The sequence below is a fragment of the Nyctibius grandis genome, chromosome 11 (assembly GCF_013368605.1).
Source record: "Nyctibius grandis isolate bNycGra1 chromosome 11, bNycGra1.pri, whole genome shotgun sequence".
Taxonomy (NCBI): domain Eukaryota; kingdom Metazoa; phylum Chordata; class Aves; order Nyctibiiformes; family Nyctibiidae; genus Nyctibius; species Nyctibius grandis.
In genome coordinates this window covers 1,674,610-1,695,683 of record NC_090668.1, presented here as the reverse complement: position 1 = coordinate 1,695,683, position 21,074 = coordinate 1,674,610, and the positions used below count along the sequence as shown (strand labels likewise).

General features: G+C 57.9%; 2 protein-coding genes across 4 annotated transcripts in view; both read right to left on the bottom strand.

Annotated features, from left to right (window-relative positions):
- LOC137668696 (cyclic AMP-dependent transcription factor ATF-7) overlaps nt 1–10,440 on the bottom strand; it is a 78,361-nt gene extending 67,921 nt beyond the window's left edge. The window contains exons 1-2 of one of the 3 annotated variants that reach the window (XM_068410432.1): nt 10,342–10,440; nt 1,736–2,042 (exon numbers count right to left, since the gene is read on the bottom strand). The gene's annotated coding sequence lies outside the window, so the exon portion shown is untranslated. Of the gene's footprint in view, nt 1–1,735; nt 2,043–10,068; nt 10,271–10,341 lie in introns of those variants that run through there. The other 2 variants (XM_068410431.1, XM_068410433.1) reach the window with 2 other exon arrangements.
- An 804-nt stretch (nt 10,441–11,244) lies between these two features.
- Nucleotides 11,245–13,514, bottom strand: ATP5MC2 (ATP synthase membrane subunit c locus 2). Its single transcript, XM_068410476.1, has 5 exons — nt 13,493–13,514; nt 12,592–12,667; nt 11,964–12,041; nt 11,594–11,754; nt 11,245–11,509 (listed from the first exon to the last, which is right to left on the bottom strand). Exons 2-5 carry the CDS (start codon nt 12,628–12,630, stop codon nt 11,395–11,397), a joined length of 393 nt encoding a protein of 130 aa, XP_068266577.1. The 5' UTR covers nt 12,631–12,667; nt 13,493–13,514; the 3' UTR covers nt 11,245–11,394.
- Nucleotides 13,515–21,074: the final 7,560 nt, after the last annotated feature.

The following is a 21,074-nucleotide window of genomic DNA, read 5'->3' as shown; positions in this document are numbered from 1 at the left end:
TTACAAACAGTAACGAGTTTACCGTTACCATAACAAAAAGGGTAATTTGTTAACGTTGCCTCCACATCAGGGTCTGGCAGGATAAAAACCATTACAGAAGCTCCATCCTCCGAGAGGTTGGCCAGCCTCCAGATCAGATCTGGCCCAGCCTCCCACTTCGGAGCAAGGTGTTAGAGAAAGTCTCGTGTCATCTTGGCCCCAGTCGAGCCACAGGGCTGCCCACGCATCCCAGGCAGCACAAAAGGAAGGATATTGTGTTTTTTTTTTTAATCTATGCAGAACACCGTGGTGAAAAAAGCAAGCGAGACCAACCGCAAGAAGCTCGAGTGATCTGGGACCATCTTCAGGAGGTCCTTTTGCTCTCAACATGGAGCTGAGGGACACCGGTGTGCAGATGCCTTCTGAGCTCTTCTCGGGTACGGTGTTTGAGGTGGGAGGAGGTCAGATTTCACCTCACTACAAGCACGCATCCTCCTGCTCCTCCTTTCACAGTCAGATTCCTGAGAGAGAAGTAGCTGCTGCTCTTCAAATACTTACTTTAACTAATCCTTGCCAAACATCACCGAAGCAGCCGGAGCTTGGCCAAGCGTGCTTTAACGCAGGCAAGGTTTCTCTAGTTAGGTGCCAAGTATCAGATTTCTAATATGAAAAGGCATCTGGCCAACGGGGCTTCGAAGCCTTTGATGAACATGAGACAAAATCCAACACAAACCAGCAAGTCAGCAACGTCCCCAGGCACGAAGATGGAGAAAGACCATCTCTAAATCATCATCTGATTACTCATATGCTGAAGTTGTGCTTCCCCTCCTAGGTTCTGGAGGAAAGATGGAGCCTACAGGATGTCCCTAAGGTATTACACAAAGACACACAGGAGAGACCAAACTGCAAGACCCTGACAGCAGACTGAGCAGGACTCACTGGCAGCACCTAGATCGGGTATTTGCTGGGAGCACCTAGCCAGCTCCCATCAAAGACAGCATCCACCTCAACACTGCCACGAGCAGCAAGACCCCAGGCATGGGTTAGCATCAACCGGTCCTCCAGGACCTCCTCCGAAACAGGAGGAACTTCATGGAAGTCCCCGAGCCTCCCCACTGAGGTCAGACAAGCCTCCACTTAATTCCCATTGCTGTCACCTCTGAGATCAGAGCAGACAGAATCAGAATCACAGAATCAACTGAGGTTGGAAGAGACCTCTGGGCTCATCGAGTCCAACCATGGCCCTGACACCACCATGGCAACTAGACCAGGGCACTAAGTGCCATGGCCAGTCTTGTCTTAAACCCCTCCAGAGATGGGGACTCCACCACCTCCCTGGGCAGCCCCTTCCAATGGCTAATGACCCTTGCTGAGAAGAAATGCTTCCTAATGTCCAACCTGACCCTCCCCTGGCCAAGCTTGAGGCTGTGTCCTCTTGCCCTGGCGCTGGTTGCCTGGGAGAAGAGGCCGACTCCCACCCTGCTACAACCTCCCTTCAGGTAGTTGTAGACTGCACTAAGGTCACCTCTGAGCTTCCTCTTCTCCAGGTTAAACCCCCCCAGCTCCCTCAGCCGTTCCTCGCAGGTCAGACCCTCCAGACCCTTCACCACCTTGGTCACCCTCCTCCGCATCTTTGCCTAGAGCCAGGGGTACATCTGTCACCAGGAGCAAGGTAACAACCTAAGCATGAACCCAGAGCGACAACAGGCGAGAGCACATCTGTATCCAACTCTAGCCAAAGCGACACGCCACAAACCTTCCCCACAATCTCCAGCAAGATTTTCTTCCCTCCTTCACACCACAACCTTGCAGCCCGCAGAAAAAAAGATGCTCTAAGCAGAGATCACCAGGTAGGGAATGTTTCTGGCGTCGCTTCCAGCAGGCTCGAATTTGTAGCGCGACAGCACACGGAGCAACCAGACCCTCTACAAGGCAGACTCCAAAAGGCAGGCAGGCAGCTTGGCACTACAGCTCTCGAGTCGCCTTGTGCTTCTTCATTAGGGGTGATACATCTTCAGCGATGCGCTTCTTCCCAGCAGGGACAACTTATTGCAAGAGATCTACTATAGGAGAGAGAAATAATTCAAGTTTAAGAAAGGAAGGAATAAACCTAAGAGACCCACTGCTTCTTACTGAGTAGAGATAATTATAAGAAAGCCACGACGAGCCTTAGAGAACGCATTATTTTACCAAGGAAATGCCTAAGTGACCTAGAAGCTGGAGTCCCATTTCCTGAAATTATTTAGCTGCTTAAGAGCCCTTGTTTCAATGAAAGTGAGAAAAAAAACCTGCTGAAAATGGGACGTAAGAGCCCGAGTCAAGCTTGAATATATTCTCCCCGCAACAGCGTGTGAATAGTTTTAAAGGAAGATCAAAGTCAAGGCTGGATGGAGTTAAGAACAGGAGAGCCTCTTCTGTAAGCAACTACCTGCGGATAAAACTCTTGTCAATGAATTAAAATAACTGAAATAGCACCAGCGGGACAGGGGACAGAGAGGCACAACGCTCCTGCATGTACACACAGCCATAAAGTAAAAATATTTTGTCCCACCTGTTATTATTCACATCACACCTGGGCATTTTTATTTATTTAGCATTCAAAGGCACACACATTTTATGGCTTCATTATTTGATATGCAAGCCCTAAAAATCAGAGGGGAGCAAGAAATATTCCAAATACAAGCAACATCTAGAAATCAGGTACATTAGTGTGAGTTGTTTAACTAGAAGGGCGTTCTGCCTTCGGAATGATTGCGTTTTAGAGGTGAACAAAGCAATGATTTCCTATATATAATTTACATAATTCAACCCATGAAATCTTACGTAGATGAAGGATACAGCGTCCTAAGTGTGGATCATACAAACAGGTGCTCAATATGCATTAAAAATAAAGAGCTTTCCAAAAAAAAACAAAGGAGAAGGAAGTAACGTGGGGTAGGAAGATGAAGAAGACGTGAGCATCCCTCAGGAAGTTTCTCACCACCTCCACCAGGACATGTACTCGCTCATTAAAACCCTGCCAACGCACTCAGGATTATGTTAAAAAAAAAAAAAATCACGTTTCGTCGTGTTCTCTTGGCACGTGGCTCAGTCAGAGGGAGGGTTGGACGATGAGCAACGCTCGCTCTTATATAAACTCTCCAGGTTTGTAACTGCACTCAGCCATATAAAGGTTTCTAATCGGATTAGGGTTGTACATAAACTTCCTCAGCCCCGTTTCGGCCGGTAAATCTACCCCGCGCCACAGGATGCTCGGCTAAGTCCCTGCCTTCACATTTTCAGCGCCTGATGGTTAATTACAGGAGACATGACACCCAGCTGCTGTCACCTCTGGTGACAATCTGCTTTTGGATCTCATCTTCCTCTGCTGCTGCTCCTCCGGCTCTACTTTACCAACACTTAAAAAAATAAAGGAATATTCCTACTGCAGGAACATGGAAGAGGAGCCAGTAGGCTGACGAGTCTACCTTCAGATCCTGCTGCAATGAGAACAGCACGAGGTAGAAGAAAACTTTACATTTCACTGCAAGGAAATTAATTGGCCAAGCTTTCCCTCCCCACACACAACCTACTTCAGCTTCACCAGCAGCACTTCAACCTCACTTTCAAAATTTATAAGGGTTTAGAGCATCTTCAGCCGTGGACACAAGCGGCTGCACCTCTAGAAATAAGCCTATTTTAAACGCTGGCTATTTTAAATAATCACAAGCGTCATCTTAGTGCAGTCTACAACTACCTGAAGGGAGGCTGGAGCGGGGTGGGAGTCGGCCTCTTCTCCCAGGCAACCAGCGCCAGGACAAGAGGACACAGCCTCAAGCTTGGCCAGGGGAGGGTCAGGTTGGACATGAGGAAGCATTTCTTCTCAGCAAGGGTCATTAGCCATTGGAAGGGGCTGCCCAGGGAGGTGGTGGAGTCACCATCTCTGGAGGGGTTTAAGACAAGACTGGACATGGCACTTAGTGCCCTGGTCTAGTTGCCATGGTGGTGTCAGGGCAATGGTTGGACTCGATGAGCCCAGAGGGCTCTTCCAACCTGATTAATTCTGCGATTCTGCCTGCTTAGCGATTGGAAGATTTGTTCCCTTCATCTCAGCAGACTCAGCACCAAGAGCTTTTTGGCAGAAAACCCAAAAAGCCATGTTCTGCTCCAAGTCTGGTTTAGTCACTTTGGAAACAGTTAAAGGCTCTAAGACAGCTCGGTACGGTTAGTTACACAGGTATAAATACGCTCGTTTGGGCATTGCTTATTCCCCAGCACTGCCAAGTCCACAGCTAGCCAAGTCCTTAATACACTCAAGTCTGTGAAAGACTGCTTTTATTATTATTATTATTATTATTATTTTAAATAGTAACAATGGTATTCAGAACGCAGTCTCTGCCAGCCAGGGCTTAAAACATTCTCCAGAACCAAAAAAAAAGCAGCAAGCTGTGCAAAAGCTCTGCTAACAGCAGCTCTGCAAGCGTGGCAGCGCGTCCCCAAAACGCAGGGAAACGGGGAACTTTGCAGCTTTACACCCTTTGGAACTCCAGGCACAACACGCATTTCACACGAACGGAGTTCAAACATCTTTTTTTTGGGAGAAAAGGAGGAAAATGTCTTCGTGCAGCTTCTCTTTTAGGATTTCTTTGGTAGCCGTGCCTCACAAAGAGAGCTCAGAAGCAAGGCTAGCTCTGCAGAGAAACACCCCAGTGGGTAGCACGGCCCCGTAGCTGGCAGAGTAGCTTTGTTTATTCATGAACCAGCTTGCAAGGGCTGGCACCGCGTCTCCACCGCCGCTTTCTTCTCTCGCACAAGGGTGGGACAGCACAGAGGCATTCCAGACCGCTGCAGGCTCTCCACGGGCTGGCTCGCTCCCGTTCGCAGTCCCCACGCTGCTCCCCGTGAGCCAAACGCGTTGCTTTGGTGAGGAAACTTCACCAAGTGGCTGGTGTCGGCTGGGAGCTCAGCTCTGCGCTTGTCCCGGTGCAGGATGGCAGCAAAAGGGAGACGTGGAGGTAGGAAAATTCACCCTCTCACGGCAGCAAAGCGTGCAAAGAGCTCAGAGGAAAGAAGCTCAATCCACAAATCCCGCTCCACTAAGTAATTAGAATCCCAGAATCAATGAGATTGGAAGAGCCCTCTGGGCTCATCGAGTCCAACCATGGCCCTGACACCACCATGGCTACTAGACCAGGGCACTAAGTGCCATGTCCAGTCTTGTCTTAAACCCCTCCAGAGATGGTGACTCCCCCACCTCCCTGGGTAGACCCTTCCAGTGTCTAATGACCCTTGCTGAGAAGAAATGCTTCCTCATGTCCAACCTGAACCTCCTCTGGCCCAGCTTGAGGCTTGGCTAATTAGCCAGTGTTAAAATTAGGTTTAGCCTCGGTGAAACCACACTGTGTCGGGAGTTCATTAAGGCGCTGAATTTATCATGTTTCAAAAAAACAAACGTCAAACTTTGGCACGCGTTAAAATACAGCGCGTGCGATATAAAGGCTACTGTACGGCTGACTTCTGCACCAGCACGCGCCCCACCCGGCGTATCGGGGAGGTGAGGGGGGAAAAAAAAGCAAGAAGCCTCTTGGAAGATTATGAAATTAAACTTCAGAGAAGCAATTAAGCCAAACTCCCACGAGCCAAGACTAATTGCTGCAAAACACACTGTAAATACCAGCTCTAAAGAGGAAGAACAAACCCGAGCGCATGAATATCAACCAGCGGCTTGGCGAGGAGCCTCTGTGGATACCGGCATCTCCAAGGGCTGTAAATCCTGGTGCTCTCCACGGCCTGGTCTCAGCTTACCCGCCTGCATGTGCATCGCTTGGAGGAGAGCTGAGGCCACAGGTACAGCTTGGCCAGCCTCAAACTCACAGAATCCCAGAATCAGTGAGGTTGGAAGAGCCCTCTGGGATCATCGAGTCCAACCATGGCCCTGACACCACCATGGCAACTAGACCAGGGCACTAAGTGCCATGGCCAGTCTTGTCTCAAACCCCTCCAGAGATGGTGACTCCACCACCTCCCTGGGCAGCCCCTTCCAGTGGCTAATGACCCTTGCTGAGAAGAAATGCTTCCTCATGTCCAACCTGACCCTCCCCTGGCCAAGCTTGAGGCCGTGTCCTCTTGTCCTATCACTAGTTGCCTCCTGCTCCTGCTGCCCACAGAGCGAGGTTGCGCGTAGGTTCAGCCTTAACTTTGGGGTCTGATGCAAAAGAAGTGGAGAAGAACGATGAGACAGAGCGATTTGTTGGGGACCCAAGTGCCATGATGTAGGAATTAGTCAAAAAGGATGTGAGAAATATTGCGATGTGAAGGCTTAAAGGATTAAAACCTCAGTTTTGCTCTCAAAAGGAAGCGAGGCTATAAATGTGCATTTGTTTTGGTCTCTATAGGCAGCTTCCTACACACCTCTACAGCAAACAGAAACCATTTCTAGCTCCCCAGGGAAACCCTTGCTTACACCTCTGCTCAGCCCACACTGCTCAGCATTCACCCACTGGATTACAAGTTCCTTGAAACCAAAACCAAGAAACAGGATTACTTTAAAAGGGGGGAAAAAAATAAATTACAGGAAGCAACAGGTCCCCAATCCTGAAAATTTATCACAAAAAAGTGTCTTCTCCCAGCATTTCCTCTCAAAACGCATCGTAGCTGGGTGCTAAATGACTGGGGGAAGAGTGGTTTTGGAAATCTGGCCTCAATTCTCAGTGCTAGGAACGTTAAAAACAAACAAACAAAAAAAAAAAAAGGCCCCAAGAAAGTCAGAAGGACAAATAAACCCAAAGAGAATGCAAAAAGGCATCACACGTGATGCAGCAGAAAATGAGGCCAAAACAAAATCCAGCCCAGAGATCCTCTACTAACACATGCTGCAAAAAACAACCCCTGCGCCACGAGGCCTGCCAGAAGCTGAGCGTGTTTTACTAAGCCATTTTAGAAATGTTTCCACCACAAAGAGGCAGCGACCAGCTCTGGACGGGTCCCAGTTGCTCTGATCCCTCAGAAGAGCTGCCCCAGCACGTGAAACCCGTGGATCTTGCGAGCAGGCTCCCGTGTGCTCAAGGAGGATGGAAGGAGGATTCGGTTTCTTCCCCACAACCATCCTCTAACACCCATCCACTCGCGCTTCCTCTCTCAAACTTCTCCATCTTTCAAAACGGGTGAAAGAAGCTTCCTGCCTGCTCCATGCTACATCCACAAACCCTCTTTTAGGCACCCTGAGAACGTCCTCCACAGCCAGCATCTCCCCCCGTGGGGCTCCGAGGGGTTTCAGAAGAGACGGGAACAAAGACACTAATGAGAAGTTTGATTTTTTTATTCTTTTTAAGCCACATCTTTTTATTTTTGCCACCTTCCTACACGGCGTTATCTATGCAATCACCATCACAGTCGTGCCACACGGATCCTACAGCGCTTCCAACTTAACTCCGACTAGTAACAGTCCCACCAACCAGCTTAAAAAGAGGAGTAACATTTGCAACCTACCAAGGTGGGACAAGCATCTAACAGCGGGACTCAGCAAAGCTCAACAGCAAGTTCATTTTCACCTGATGTCTTCGTAAATCACACAGAGGAAAAAAAAATCAAAGCACTAAACACCCACGGTGCGAAATGTTGGAGAAGACTAGAAAATAATGAACCTTGAGAAACCCGAAATACAAGAAAGAATGAGTAGAAATTAATGTCAGAAATACCCCTCAACAGGGGAAAATTAAGTTAAGAGTGAAAGACAAACTGCACGTGGAAGGTTGAACGTGTTCACAAAGTTTGTGTAAAGTTTTTCCTTCTTTAATCTGAGGAGACGGAGAGCGAGGAGGGAAAGTCCCGATCGCCAGCGCCCTGATGCAAACCACGTTCAACTCCAAGCTCTTCGGTATCAGAAGGATATTGGCAAATTGGAAGGCATTCAGGAAAATATAGTTAAGCAGCTGGAGGGATTGATTTACAAGGAAAGATTAAAATAACTAGACGCCCAGTTTGGCTCAGCAGTAAGGGGGACATGATAATTTTTTTACAGTTAGTTGACAGGCGAGAGGCAGAAGGGAGAGGAAGGGTTTAACATACCACAAGTGGGTATAACCGAAGGATTGGCACACAATGAGGGAAATTCATGGCTGCATTAAAGTTCTCAAAGGTCTATCGGATACTAAACCAGCCTCTCAATTCCCAACCAACTTCCAGGATCAGAAATAAAACATTCTGCTGAGAAAAGACCAGGTAATCGTTACAAACCTCGCAGGTCGGTTGCTCACTAGCTGCTTCCACCAGCTGAACCCACTCCTTGTTTGTTTGTTTTTAACACCAAGAGCAAACAAGCACTCCAGCACTCTCCAGCCCGCCAAGTGATTACAGTTGGCACCGGTAATTACCCCACTCATGTCCCAGAAGGTGAATATGAGCTCTCACTTGAAGGCAACAAGGAGCGAGGATGTCAACCCTACTCGTTTTCCACACGGGAATCTGGTTGTTGAATCCACCTCCCACAAACTTCTCCTCCACATTCAAACAGTGAAGTTATTCTTAGTCTCCACTGAGAAAACCCCAATCCAAAAAAACTGTCCAACAAAGCCAGTGGGTTGAGAGCTGCTGCTGAATTCCTCTCCAGAAATGACTGCGTTTTAGTGACAACTATTTTTAAAGCAATTTGCAAAGAACCAGACAACACCTTCAGACCATGACTGGCGGAAAGAAAGCGCTGTAGTGAGGCAAAATAAACTGGGAAGTCCACTTAAGCATTAACGATACTTTTATGTTGTATTCCTGAACATTAAATTGAAATGTCATCGTTCGAGGGACCTGAGCAGGGAAAGAAGGGATAACTTCATAACGAAAGATAACGATGGGACTTGGTGAAGAAGAGGCGACAAAGAAAGAGCAAAACAGGGAAGGCTGAGCAGAACGAGGAGTTTTTGTTGTCACCCGCATTTCATCTCACACCTGAACCAGCTGATCTCTCTCAGTAAGGCTGAGGGACTCCGTACCAATGGTGCTGGCAGGAGGAACAAACCAGCTTTGAGACGTGGCCCAGGCTGTGCTCACAAAGTCGGAGCTACCGAGAGGCAACGGATTTCACAGCGGCAGATGAGCAAGCGCACGGTGAAACCTCCCTGCTTCAGCTACCTCTCAGAAGTTTGAGCTCTCAAAGTTCCCCGATAAGACTTAACCGCTGCTTCAGACTTCAGAAGAAACTACTTAATTCTGTAATTCCTGCTGTTCACGTGTCTTCCTTTACTCAGGGCTGTGGGAGTCACTGATCCCCCTGGGACAGCACTGGGTGGGATGGGGCTGAGAGCCCCCCACCTCCCAACACCCTGCAGACCCACAGCCATACCCCAGCCTACACCCACATCACCCCCATGGGCACCCACAACCTCTCCACATCTGCTTGCCACTGAGAGCCCCCCACACATAGGTCTGGATCCTTCCCCAAGAGTCACAAGCCACCACGCTGAGCCTAAACCCCTCTTCATCCAGAGGGGGACAGAGCCCCAGTTAAAGGGGTTCCCGCAGCACTTGCGCCTCAGGAGGTCCCTCTCAGGATCCCCTCTAACCCCTGAGGTCCCCAAATCTGTCATCCCCCAGGACACCCCATCTCTTCAGGGTCCCCCAAGACCTGCACACCAAAGGGTCTTCTGTACCTACAGCCTCCAAAGACCCCCCCCCCCCCACTTCTCTCTCATCTCCTAAAGCTCCCCCACTCCTCAACTCCCCACCCTCCACAGTCCCTCAAGACCCCACAAAACCTCTCCAGGGTTCACCCCTCAGAACCCTCCTGCAAACCCCTCCTCCCCTTAAAGCCCCCATATTTGCAAACCCCCAAACCCCCCTCAAAGCACCCGCCCCTCAGTGGCCCCGTATCTGCAACCCCTCCAGCCCCCTCACACTCCCCAGGATCCCCCCAGACCCCCACCCCTCGTGCCCCCCCCTACTCCTGACACCCCGTACCCCACTAAACTCCCCCTATCTCCACCCCAAGCCCCCCTAACCCCTCCATTTCCCCGGGCTTCCCCCACCCCGGGGCCCCCCTGGCCTCCGCGCTCCCCCCTCAGGCACCGCCCGGGCCCCTCGCTGCCTCCAGCAGCCCCGCCCACCTGGGGAGGGGCTTACCCCAAAGCGGCGCCCCCTTAAGCCACCATTGGCCGCGCCGCCCGCCACTCCGCGCCTGGCGTCGAGCCGATTGGCCGGAAGGCGCCGTCAATCAGCGAAGGGGCGGGGGTGGCAAAGCGGCTGCCTCACGAAAACTCGGGGAGAGTTGCGGGGGGGAGGGGCCGGCCGGGGCTCCCCGCGGCCCCCCCGGGGGCTGCCCCGCCGCTTCCCTCTCGCCGCCGCCCCCGCCCGGGGCGGCCCCGCGGCCCACCGAGCCCGGGCGCCGCCAGTTACCTGAGGGAGGGCCGGGCCGGGCCGCGCCGCCGCCGGGGCCTCGCGCTGAGCTGCCTCTCGCGCTGGGGCTCCCGCCTCCCCTCCGCCAGTGGCCCCCCCGTCTCCGCTCCCCACGCGCGAGACTCTCGCGAGACTCGAGGGGAGGTAACGGCGCCGGGGCCAATCAAGAGCGCCGTGGGGCGGGGCCTCGCAGCGGAGGGGCGTGGCTGGACACGCCCCCTTGGGCGTGGCCACAGAGAGGGAGGCCTCCGGGGGGGACAGAGAGGCCGCGCGGGGGGCGCTCTGTCCTGCGGGGCCAGCGAGACGGGGACACCCCCACACCAGGACACCCCCAACCCAGGACACCCCAACACTGGGACACCCCAAACCCGGGACACCCCAAACCCGGGACACCCTGAACCCAGGACACCCCAACACTGGGACACCCCAAACCCGGGACACCCCGGACCCGGGACACCCTGAACCCGGGACACCCCAACACTGGGACACCCCAAACCCGGGACACCCCAACACTGGGACACCCCGACACTGGGACACCCTGAGCCCAGGACACCCCTGAGCACCCCAACCCCCAGCTCCTGGCCCTGGGGCTGCCAGGCAGCTGGTGCCAGTTGAGGTGTCCCCAAGGGGGGGTGATGTCCCCGCACAGATGGAGGTGACAGCCCAGGCCGCAGTCCCGAGGACTCCCGGCTGTCCCCGGGGATCAACGATGTCCCCATCCCTTTGGGGACGTGGCTGAGGGCTCAGGGTGGCAGCAGGGCTGAGCCCCAGGCATTTGGTATCCCCTCTGGGGACACTGCCACCTCCCCATGGTGACCCCGGGGTGGGGGAAGCTAGCCCCAGTGCCAGCCATGGGCAAGTGACACAGGACGGGGCCACCAAGGAGACACAAGGAGCTGAGACCCCATTATCAAACCGTCTTTATTCCCCTCCCGCCCGTGGCAGGGCCGGGGTCGGGGGTCCCCCCTGCACCCCAGCCGGCATTCACGGGCTGGGTGAGGGAATGGGCACAGCAGGGTACCGGCTCCGTCACCGTCACTGTCGCCGGCTTTGTCACATGGCGAAGAGGATGAGGAAGGCCACCATGAGGCAGAAGAGCCCCATGGCCTCAGAGAGGGCAAAGCCCAAGATGGCGTAGGAGAAAAGCTGCTGTTTCAGCGAGGGGTTCCTGCGGGCAGAGGAGAGGCCAGTCAGCGGGGGCACAGCCGGCCCCCGACCCCCCCATTTCCACCCCCCGGTGTCCCCCCCTGACCTGGCGTAGCCGATGATGAGGCTGCCGAAGACGGTGCCAATGCCAGCCCCGGAGCCGGCCACCCCCACGGTGGCAGCGCCGGCACCGATGAACTTGGCAGCGGTGTCGATGTCCCGGTGGGCCGCGCTCGTCTGGATGGACCGGGGGGCACCCAGCCCCGCCTGGGGGACCGGAGGGTGGGCATGTAGGGGGGGAACCTCACCCCAGCCCCTCCCCAGGCCTCAGTTTCTCCCCATCCCGCTCCCCGCAGCCTCTCGGGGAGCCCCAGAGAGGGCAGGGGGGACAGCCTCCTCCCCACACCCCTCCCAGGGTCGGTGCTCAGCACCCCCTGGGCCCCCCCGTGCCCCCCAGTCCGAGCTGGGCGCGTTACCTGCTCCGTCCGGGCCTCGGGGCTGCTCAGCACAGAGGCAGAGAGGGGCTGGCACAGCACCCGCGAGCTCCTCCTCACCTGCAAGGCACAGCACCCTCAGATTTGGGGGGGGATACCCCACCCCATGCTCCCTTAGGGCAGCAAAACTCCACCCGAGGATCCCCTGAGGCCACCGCTGCCACCTCTGGCACCCCCCGAACCTGCTCAGCCCCTCAGGGCACCCCATGAGCCAGCAGCACCCAGCTGGGAGAGCCTGTCCCGGCACCCAGCACCGAAGTGGAGCTCCCGGGCACCCCACAGCGGGCACCCCACGGCCGCAGGCGTCGGCGTACGGATCCTGCATGCTGCCGGGGCTGGCACCCAGCCGAAGGCGCTTCCCTCCCAGCGCTGCATCCACCTCCACGCGGGTAATTAGTAACGATGGAGGGATGGCAAACGATCTTTAACCAGAGCGCCTGAGCGCTCGGGGCTCTGCTCACCTTCAGCATGGCCCAGGGTGGCTCTAAACCTGCCAAAGTGTCCCCAAACCTCGCCCCCGGTCCCCGAGGGGGGCACGTGTTACCCCCCCCACATCCCTCGCCCCACGGAGGGGACATCGAGGGCGAGGGAGATGTTTGTCACTACTCACTAGCGCAGGAGCGGAGACGAACTTTGTACAGGCGTACATGGCGAGGGACGGAGGGACACACACGTGTGGGACACGGCTGGAAGAGACACACAGACACCGGGGTGTGAGGAGCCATGTGGGATCCGGGTGGCCCCCAGGACAGGCAGGGGGGCACTTGGGGACACACAGAAGGTGTGGGCCATGAGGGACTGGCAGGGCAGGCCATGTCTTTGTCACCCAGGTGACAGCTCCAGGCTGAGTGCCACCACGGTGGCAGTTTGGGGCTCAGGAATTTGGGGTCCTGGAGTTGCTCCAGTGCAGAGTCCTGGGGGGTTTCACCCGCCCGGGGGGGGGGGAACAACAGGAGCTCAGGAGGCCCCTGGGCCCCATGAGACAGGACAGGCCCTGGGGATCCCTCCTCGGGGTGGGAGTGGGCAGAGAAGGGGCAGCTCTGGGGGGGGTCACGGCCTGGGGACCCCCGGGCCTGGCAGAGGACGTGGGGGCTGGCGAGGACAGAGCGTGGGGCGGGGGGGGGGGGACCCCAGCGTGGGGGGAGGTCACCCCAAAGGCAGCGTGAGGGGATGTCACCCCTAAACTCAGGGTGGGTGTGGGGGGGGGTCACCCCTAAACTCAGGGTGGGTGTGTGGGGGGGTCACCCCTAAACTCAGGGTGTCTGTGGGGGGGGGTGTCACCCCAAACCTCGAGGGGGGAGCACGGGGGATGCCCCAACCCCAACCAGCTCCGGTGGGGCGGGGGGGGATCGCCCGTCCCGGTCCCCAGCCAAAGCGGAGGGGTCTCTCTTCGCCGCCCCCCACCCCGAGGGGGTCTCTCTCCCTGCCTCACCCCTAGAGGGGTCTCTCCCCCCCTCCCCTTGCCCTCACCCCGGGGGTCTCCGCCCCCCCCCCCCCGTCACCTCCCGTACCGGCTGCGAGCAGGTCGCGGAGGCACCGAGTGCGCAGGCGCGGCAGGAAGTACCACTGAGAGGCAACGGGTGACACCGCCCAGAGCGGCCCTCCCGCCCCGCAGCGCTGCCTGCCGGCCGGGAGGTGGTAAAGCCCGGGAGCTGCGCGCCCTCTGCGGGGCGGCGGGGGGCAGCGCCGCGCGGGGGCGGGGCCAGGGGAGGAGGCGGGGCCTGGAGGGGAGGGGCGGCGCCCCCTGGCGGCCAAGAGGGGCGCTGCGGGGGCAATGTCGAGGGGGGCACAAGGGGGGGCGTGTGGGGGTGCGCGGGGCTGGGGGGGCACATGTGGGTACAGGGTGTGCCCGGGGGTACGTGTGTGCGTGTGTCTGTACATGTCTGTACACGTATGTGCGTGTGTGTACAGAGTGTGCAGGTGTGTACATGTGTGCATGTCTGTACATGTCTGTACACGTATGTGCATGTGTGTACAGTGTGTGCCTGGGTGTACGTGTGTGCATGTGTCCGTACATGTCTGTACACGTATGTGCATGTGTGTGCAGAGTGTGCACGTGTGTACGCGTGTGCATGTGTGTACACCTCTGTACACGTGTGCCTGTGTGTTCACATCTGTACACGTATGTGCATGTGTGTAGAGTGTACACGTGTACATGTGTGCATGTGTGTGTACACCTCTGTACATGTGTGCATGTGTTCACATCTGTACACGCATGTGCATGTGTGTACGTGCATGCATGTGTGTGTACACCTCTACATGTGTGCCTGTGTGTTCACATCTGTACACGTATGTGGATGTGTGTACAGAGTGTGCACGTGTGTGCATGTGTGTGTACACCTCTGTACACGTGTGCATGTGTGTTCACATCTATACACGTATGTGCGTGTGTGTACAGTGTGTGCCCGGGTGTGTACACCTCTGTACATGTGTGCCTGTGTGTTCACTTCTGTACACGTATGTGCATGTGTACGTGTGTGTGTGCACACCTATCTCCATGCGTGACACGTGCACGTGCGCACAGATGTGGGTACACGTGTGTACACGTGTGTGCACAGGGGCATGTGCATCGTTGTGGTCCATGTGCTTACATGTGCGTGTTTGCACATGTGTGTACATGTATGTGAGGCTGGGGGGGGACACCACGTCACCCCAGGGTGCTGGGGGCCCCCCAGGGTGCGGGGGGACGGTGTCACCCCCAGGTGGGTGCGGGGCCGCCCGGGCTGTCAGGCCGCCGTATTTATGGGCAGCCCTAATGCGGGAAGCCATAAAGGCAGCGAGAGCCGCTATTAATTAAATCATTGTTATAATTAACTTTCATTAAAGGAAAATCAATAACGAGGAGCCGGGATTGAAGGGAGGCCATCCATCAGCGGGGGAGCGCGGGGGGGCTGCGGCCTGCGCGTGTGTGCGAGGGACGCGTGTGCGGGGGGCTGTGCGTGTGCGTGTGTGTGCACATGTATGTGAGCACGTGTGTGTGCACATGTATGTGAGCACACGTGTGTGTGCATGGGGGGAGTGTGTGTGTGCACATGGGGGGTGTGCACGCGTGTGTGTGTGCACACAGGGGGTACATGTGTGTGTGCACACATGCAGGAGCGCGTGTGCGAGGCGTGTGCCAGCACCTCCACATGTGTGTGTGCGCGTGTCTGGGTGCCCCCCACCCTCACCCCCACCCATCCTGCCCCCCACCCCCCACGGTACCACCCAAACCTCCCCCGCGGCCCCAATTACCCTTTTTATCCCCCTAAAACCCCAGGGGGTGTCCCCCAGACCCCCAAAACCCCCCCCCACCCCTCACCCCCCCAAAACCCCCCCACCCCTCAGCCCCCTCAACCCCCCCTCAGCCCCCCAAAACCCCCTCAAACCCCCCCAACCCCCTCAAATCCCCCCCCCCCTCAACCCCCTCAAACACTCCCCCCACCCCTCAGCCCCCCAAACCCCCTCCTCACCCCTCAGCCCCCCCAAACCCCCCCCACCCCCCCAACCTCCTCAAACCCCCCTCACCCCTCAACCCCCCAACCCCCCTCACCCTTTAGCCCCCCAAACCCCCTAAGCCCCCCCAAGCCCCCCTCCCTCCGTCCCTCTTTGCCCCCCAAACCCCCCCACCCCTCACCCCCCAAACCCCCTCCTCACCCCTCAGCCCCTCAAACTCCCCCCCACCCCTCACCCCCCAAACCCCCCCCCACCCCTCATCCCCCCCAAATCCTCCTCCTCACCCCTCATCCCCCCCAAACCCCCCCCACCCCTCAACACCCTCAACCCCCCCATACCCCTCAGCCCCCCCAAATCCCCCCCCACACCCCTCAGCCCCCCAAACACCCCACACCCCTCAGCCCCCTCAACTCCCCCCACCTCTCAGCCCCTCAAATCCCCCCCATACCCCTGAGCTCCCCAACCCCCCCACCCCTCAGCTCCCCAAACCCCCCCTCACCCTTTAGCCCCCCAAACCCCCTCAACCCCCCCAAACCCCCCCACCCCCCCAACCCCCCCACCCCTCAGCCCCCCCAAACCCCCCTCCCTCCATCCCTCTTTGCCCCCCAACCCCCCCCGCCCCTCAGCCCCCCAAAACCCCCTCATCTCCCCCAACCCCCCCACCCCTCATACCCCCCAAATCCCCTCCTCACCCCTCACCCCCCCAAAACCCCCCCACCCCTCAGCCCCCTCAAACTCCCCCTCAGCCCCCTCAACCCCCCCCTCAGCCCCCCAAAACCCCCTCAAACCTCCCCTCATCCCCCTCAAACCCCCCCCACCCCTCAGCCCCCTCAACCCCCCCCACGCCTCAGCCCCCCAAAACCCCCTCAGCCCCCTCAAACCCCCCCCACCCCTCAGCTCCCCCAAACCCACCCCTCAGCCCCCCTAAAGCCCACCCCCTCACCCCTCATCCCCCCAAACCCCCCCTCCCTCCGTCCCTCTTTGCCCCCCAAACCCCCCCACCCCTCAGCCCCCCAAATCCCCCCCACCCCTCTCAACCCCCCCCACACCCCTCATCTCCCCCAACCCCCCCCACCCCTCATCCCCCTCAACACCCCCCACATCCCTCAACCCCCTCAAAACCCCCCTCCCCACCCCGCAGCCCCCCCAACCCCCCCCCCTCCGTCCCTCTCTGCCCCCCTTCCCTCCCCCCCTTTTTCTTCCTTTTTTTTTCCTCCTTTTCCCATTTTTTCTTTTTTCTTTTTTTTTGATCTCCCCTGATTTAAACCGCGGCTCCATTTGCTGCCGCTGACCTTAACGGCTTAAATTAAAAAGCAATGTTCTGTGTGCGCCGAGGGGGGGGGACGGGACCCCCCCCAGCCCCCCCGACCCTCCCACCCCCCCCCCACCGTGGGCTCTGATGGGTTTAATATCCCCGTAATGGCTTTGACCTTGCGCTTAATAGCGGGGTTTTGTGAAGCTGCTGCGGTGTGACGGCGGGGGGGGGCGTTAGGGGGGTGTTAGGGGGGGGTCCCTCGCTTTTTGGGGGGGGTTTTGAGGTGGGGAGGGGTTGGTACTGGGTGGGGAAACTGAGGCACGAGTGGGGGAATGGTGGGGAGTGGGGGGATGTTGGAAATTGAGGGGAGTGGGAGGGTGGGGGGGGGTCGAAGTGGGAGTGGGGGGGTCCCACTTTTTGGGGGGGTCCCACTTTTTGGGGGGGGTTGAGGTGGGGAGGGGTCGGTGCTGGGTGGGGAAACTGAGGCACGAGTGGGGGAATGGGGGGATTAGGAGGGTGTTGGAAATTGAGGGGAGTGGGAGGGTGGGGAGGTGGGGGGGTCCCACTTTTTGGGGGGGGGTGAGGTGGGGAGGGGTCGGTGGTGGTGGGTGGGGAAACTGAGGCACGAGTGGGGGAATGGGGGGGACTGGGGGGTGCTGGAAATTGAGGGGGGGTGGGAGGGTGATGGGGGGTTGGAGGTGGGAGTGGGGGTTCGGGTGGGTGTTGGGGGGTGCAACAGGGGGGTGGGGGGTGTATAGAGGAGGGGGGGTCAGTGGGGGGCACATGGGGGGGCTGAAGGGTGCGTAAGGGGGTTCAGGGGTGGGCAGGGGGACGGGGGGGGACGGGGGTTACCGGGTGCCCGCGGGGTGGGGAGGACAGGGGGGGTGGGTGCTGCTGCCCCAGCCTGACCCCAGTCCCGGTCCCCGTCCCCGTCCCTGTCCCCGTCCCCATTCCCCGTCCCCGGTCCCGGCGCTGGCGCAGTCGCCGCCCGCGCTGCATCCTAATGAGGCGGCGGAGGCGGGGACAGGGATGGGGACAGGGATGGGGACGGGGACGGGGACAGGGACAGGGATAGGGACAGGGATGGGGCCGCGCTGCATCCAGGCGGGGGGACCAGCCGGTGTCCCCAGGGTGGCACCCAGGTGGGGGACCAGCCGGTGTCCCCAAGGTGGCACCCAGGCGGGGGGACCAGCCAGTGTCCCCAGGGTGGCATCCAGGCGGGGGGACCAGCCGGTGTCCCCAGGGTGGCATCCAGGTGAGGGGACCAGCCGGTGTCCCCAGGGTGGCACCCAGGTGGGGGGACCAGCCGGTGTCCCCAAGGTGGCATCCAGGTGAGGGGACCAGCCGGTGTCCCCAGGGTGGCACCCAGGCGGGGGAACCAGCCGGTGTCCCCAGGGTGGCACCCAGGTTGGGGGAGCAGCCGGTGTCCTCAGGGTGGCATCCAGGTGGGGGGACCAGCCGGTGTCCCCAGGGTGGCACCCAGGTGGGGGGAGCAGCCGGTGCCCACAGGGTGGCACCCAGACGAGGGGACACGGCACGTATGGAGCCGGGTCGATGCTGCACAGAAGCGGAGCGGGACCACTCACCCCACCACCCCCCAGAGCACCCAAGACCCCCCTCTCTGGGCCAGCAGAGCAGCACCCTTGGGTGCTCCCCACCTCCCTTTGCATCTCCCACCTCCCCGCGGTGCTCACCGGGGTTCCCCCACCCCTATTTGCACCATGGGGCACGACCAGCTCCGGGCTGGCAACCGGGACCCCCGGGGTGACATCGGGGACCCCCGGGGGTGAAGTTGGGGACCCTCGGGTGCCACAGCCACGCGAGGAGGGTGCTGCAGCCACGGGGAAGCGCTGGTGGTGCCACCACCCACCTCTGCCCCGTAAATCCCTGCCCCGTTGGGTCTTATTGCTTAATTAGGACACGGAACGACGCGCTGCAGGAGACCCCAAATGGGGTGGCGTCATGGGAAGCGTTAAAGGGGAGAAAACATGGGGTGGGGGGTGTCTTTTGGGGGGGATTTGGGGTTTTTTGGGACCTCCCTGGTGATGCTGGTGAAGGGTTGGGCTGTGCCCAGTTTACCCCTTGGCATTTGGGATGCAAAACCCCCCCCGCCGTGCGCCCAAGCCGTCCCCGTCCCCTCTCATCCTGGGGTCAGGGGCTTGGTGGAGCATTTTTGGGGTGATGGGAGTTCAAATGGGTCCCCCCCCACCCCACAGCGATGGGGACGGGGCACCCAAAGCACCCCCAGCACCCTCAGCTTGCTGCCACGCTCCGCTCCGGCTCCCCACCCGCCTCCGCGGGGTATTTTCATTTTTTTTTTTGCTTTTTTACAGGCTTTTTTTATGACAAACTTTACTTTACGTTTGACATTTAAAAGCTGATCAGATCTTCCCTGCAGGACAGCAGGAAATGGAGATATTTATTGGGGTCTCGGCGACGCCGGGGAGAGCCGCGAGATTTACTCCGACAGCGCGGCGGGATTATAGATCTCGTCTGGCCGATGCGCCGTGGGTGGAGGACAGCGATTTATGGGGGGCTCAGGGCTTGTTTTGGTCCCTCTGAGAAGGGTTGGCAGGAGGGTGAGGAGCACCCGGCCCGGCTTGGCCCGTGCCGATGTGGTGGGGGTTCTCCAGTGGCAGATATGGGGCTGTGCTGGTGTGACCGTGACTTTCCGAAGGGGTTTGGCTGTTGGAGAGTGAGAAGTTTGGGTTTTCCATGTTGGCCTGAAGCTCCTCTGAGCCCTTCAGACCCCAACCTGCTGCTTTCCTGCTTCCCCACCTGCCCCTCGGCTCGATGGTGTCTCCTGCCTGGGGACACGCCTTGGGTTGGGGAGAGCATCTAGGGCTTGGGGACATGTCCGGGGTCAGGGATGGTCTCTAGCACCTGGGGACATGACTTGAAGACCGTGTCTTGGAAGTGGGGATGGGCTCTTAGGTTGAGGACATGACTTGAAGACCATGTCTTGGAGCTGGGGATGGTCTCTCAGGTTGAGGACATGACTTGAAGACCATATCTTGGACCTGGGGATGGTCTCTCAGGTTGAGGACATGACTTGAAGACCATGTCTTGGAGCTGGGGATGGTGTCTCAGGTTGAGGACCATGTCTTGGACCTGGGGATGGTCTCTCAGGTTGAGGACCATGTCTTGGACCTGGGGATGGTCTCTCAGGTTGAGGACCATGTCTTGGAGCTGGGGATGGTGTCTCAGGTTGAGGACCGTGTCTTGGACCTGGGGTTGGTGTCTTGGGATGGAGTCTTGGAGTTGGGGACTTGTCTTGGGTCAAGGGATGGTGTCTCAGACCTGGGAAGAACGTCTTGGGAGAGCCTTGGACCGGAGGATGGTGTCTCTGGGAGGGGACAATGTCTTGGACCTGGCGACATGTCTTGGCTTTAGGGATGGGGTCAAGCGCCCATCACCGGGGCATCCAGTCCAGAGCTGTAGAAGAGATGACGTCACTGCTTGCCTCGGTGATGTCATCAGTTTTCTTAGCAAGTTGGTGACGTCAGCAGTCGCCCTGACCAATCCTGAGAAGGTTAGTTGGCTTCTGGGCCAATCCAGGCTCAGTGCCTCATCCTGCCCTGACCAATCCCAGCCAGAGCCGCTCACCCCAAGACTTGTATGTGCATGCGTGTGTGCACGCCTGTGTACATGCATGTGTGTTTGTGTGTGTGTGTTTGCACATGTGTGTGCATGTATGCATGTGTGCACGCCTGTGTACGTGCATGTGTGTTTGTGTGCATGTGTTTGCACACACGTGTGCATCTATGTGTGTGTGTGCATGTCTGTCACACGTGGACATATGTGTGTGCACATATGTGCATACATGTGCTTGCGTGTAAATGCCAGCACAGGCACCTGTGTACATGTGAGCACACACACATGGGGGTGCATGTGCAGGCAGGTGCATGTTCGTGAGTCGCGTGCATGGGTGTGTGCAGGCGTGGGTGTGCACATGTACGCAGGCATGTGTGTACACACGTGTGCGTGCACAGGCACCTGTGTGCACGCGTGAGTGTGTGTGTAACATACAAGCATGTGTGTGCATGCACTGACACGTGTGTGTGTGTGTGTGTGTGTGTGTGTGCAGGTGAGTGCACACGCATGGGCATGCCCGGGTTGCGTGTGTGTGTGTGTGTGTGTACACCTGCACATGCGTGTGCATACCTGCACATGCGTGTGCACGCACACGGTGGTGCGACCACGTCTGCCCCCGTCTCCTCCTGCCAGGAGCCCACCCGCTGCGGGGGCACACGGGGCACACGGGAGCTGGGCTCCCCTCGGGATTTTGGGGGGGAAAGGGAGATTTTTTGGGGAAAAAAGGAGATTTTGGGGGGGGAAATGAAGATTTTTGGGGGAAAAGGGAGATTTGGGGGAAAAATTGAGATTTTAGGGGGAAAAGGGGA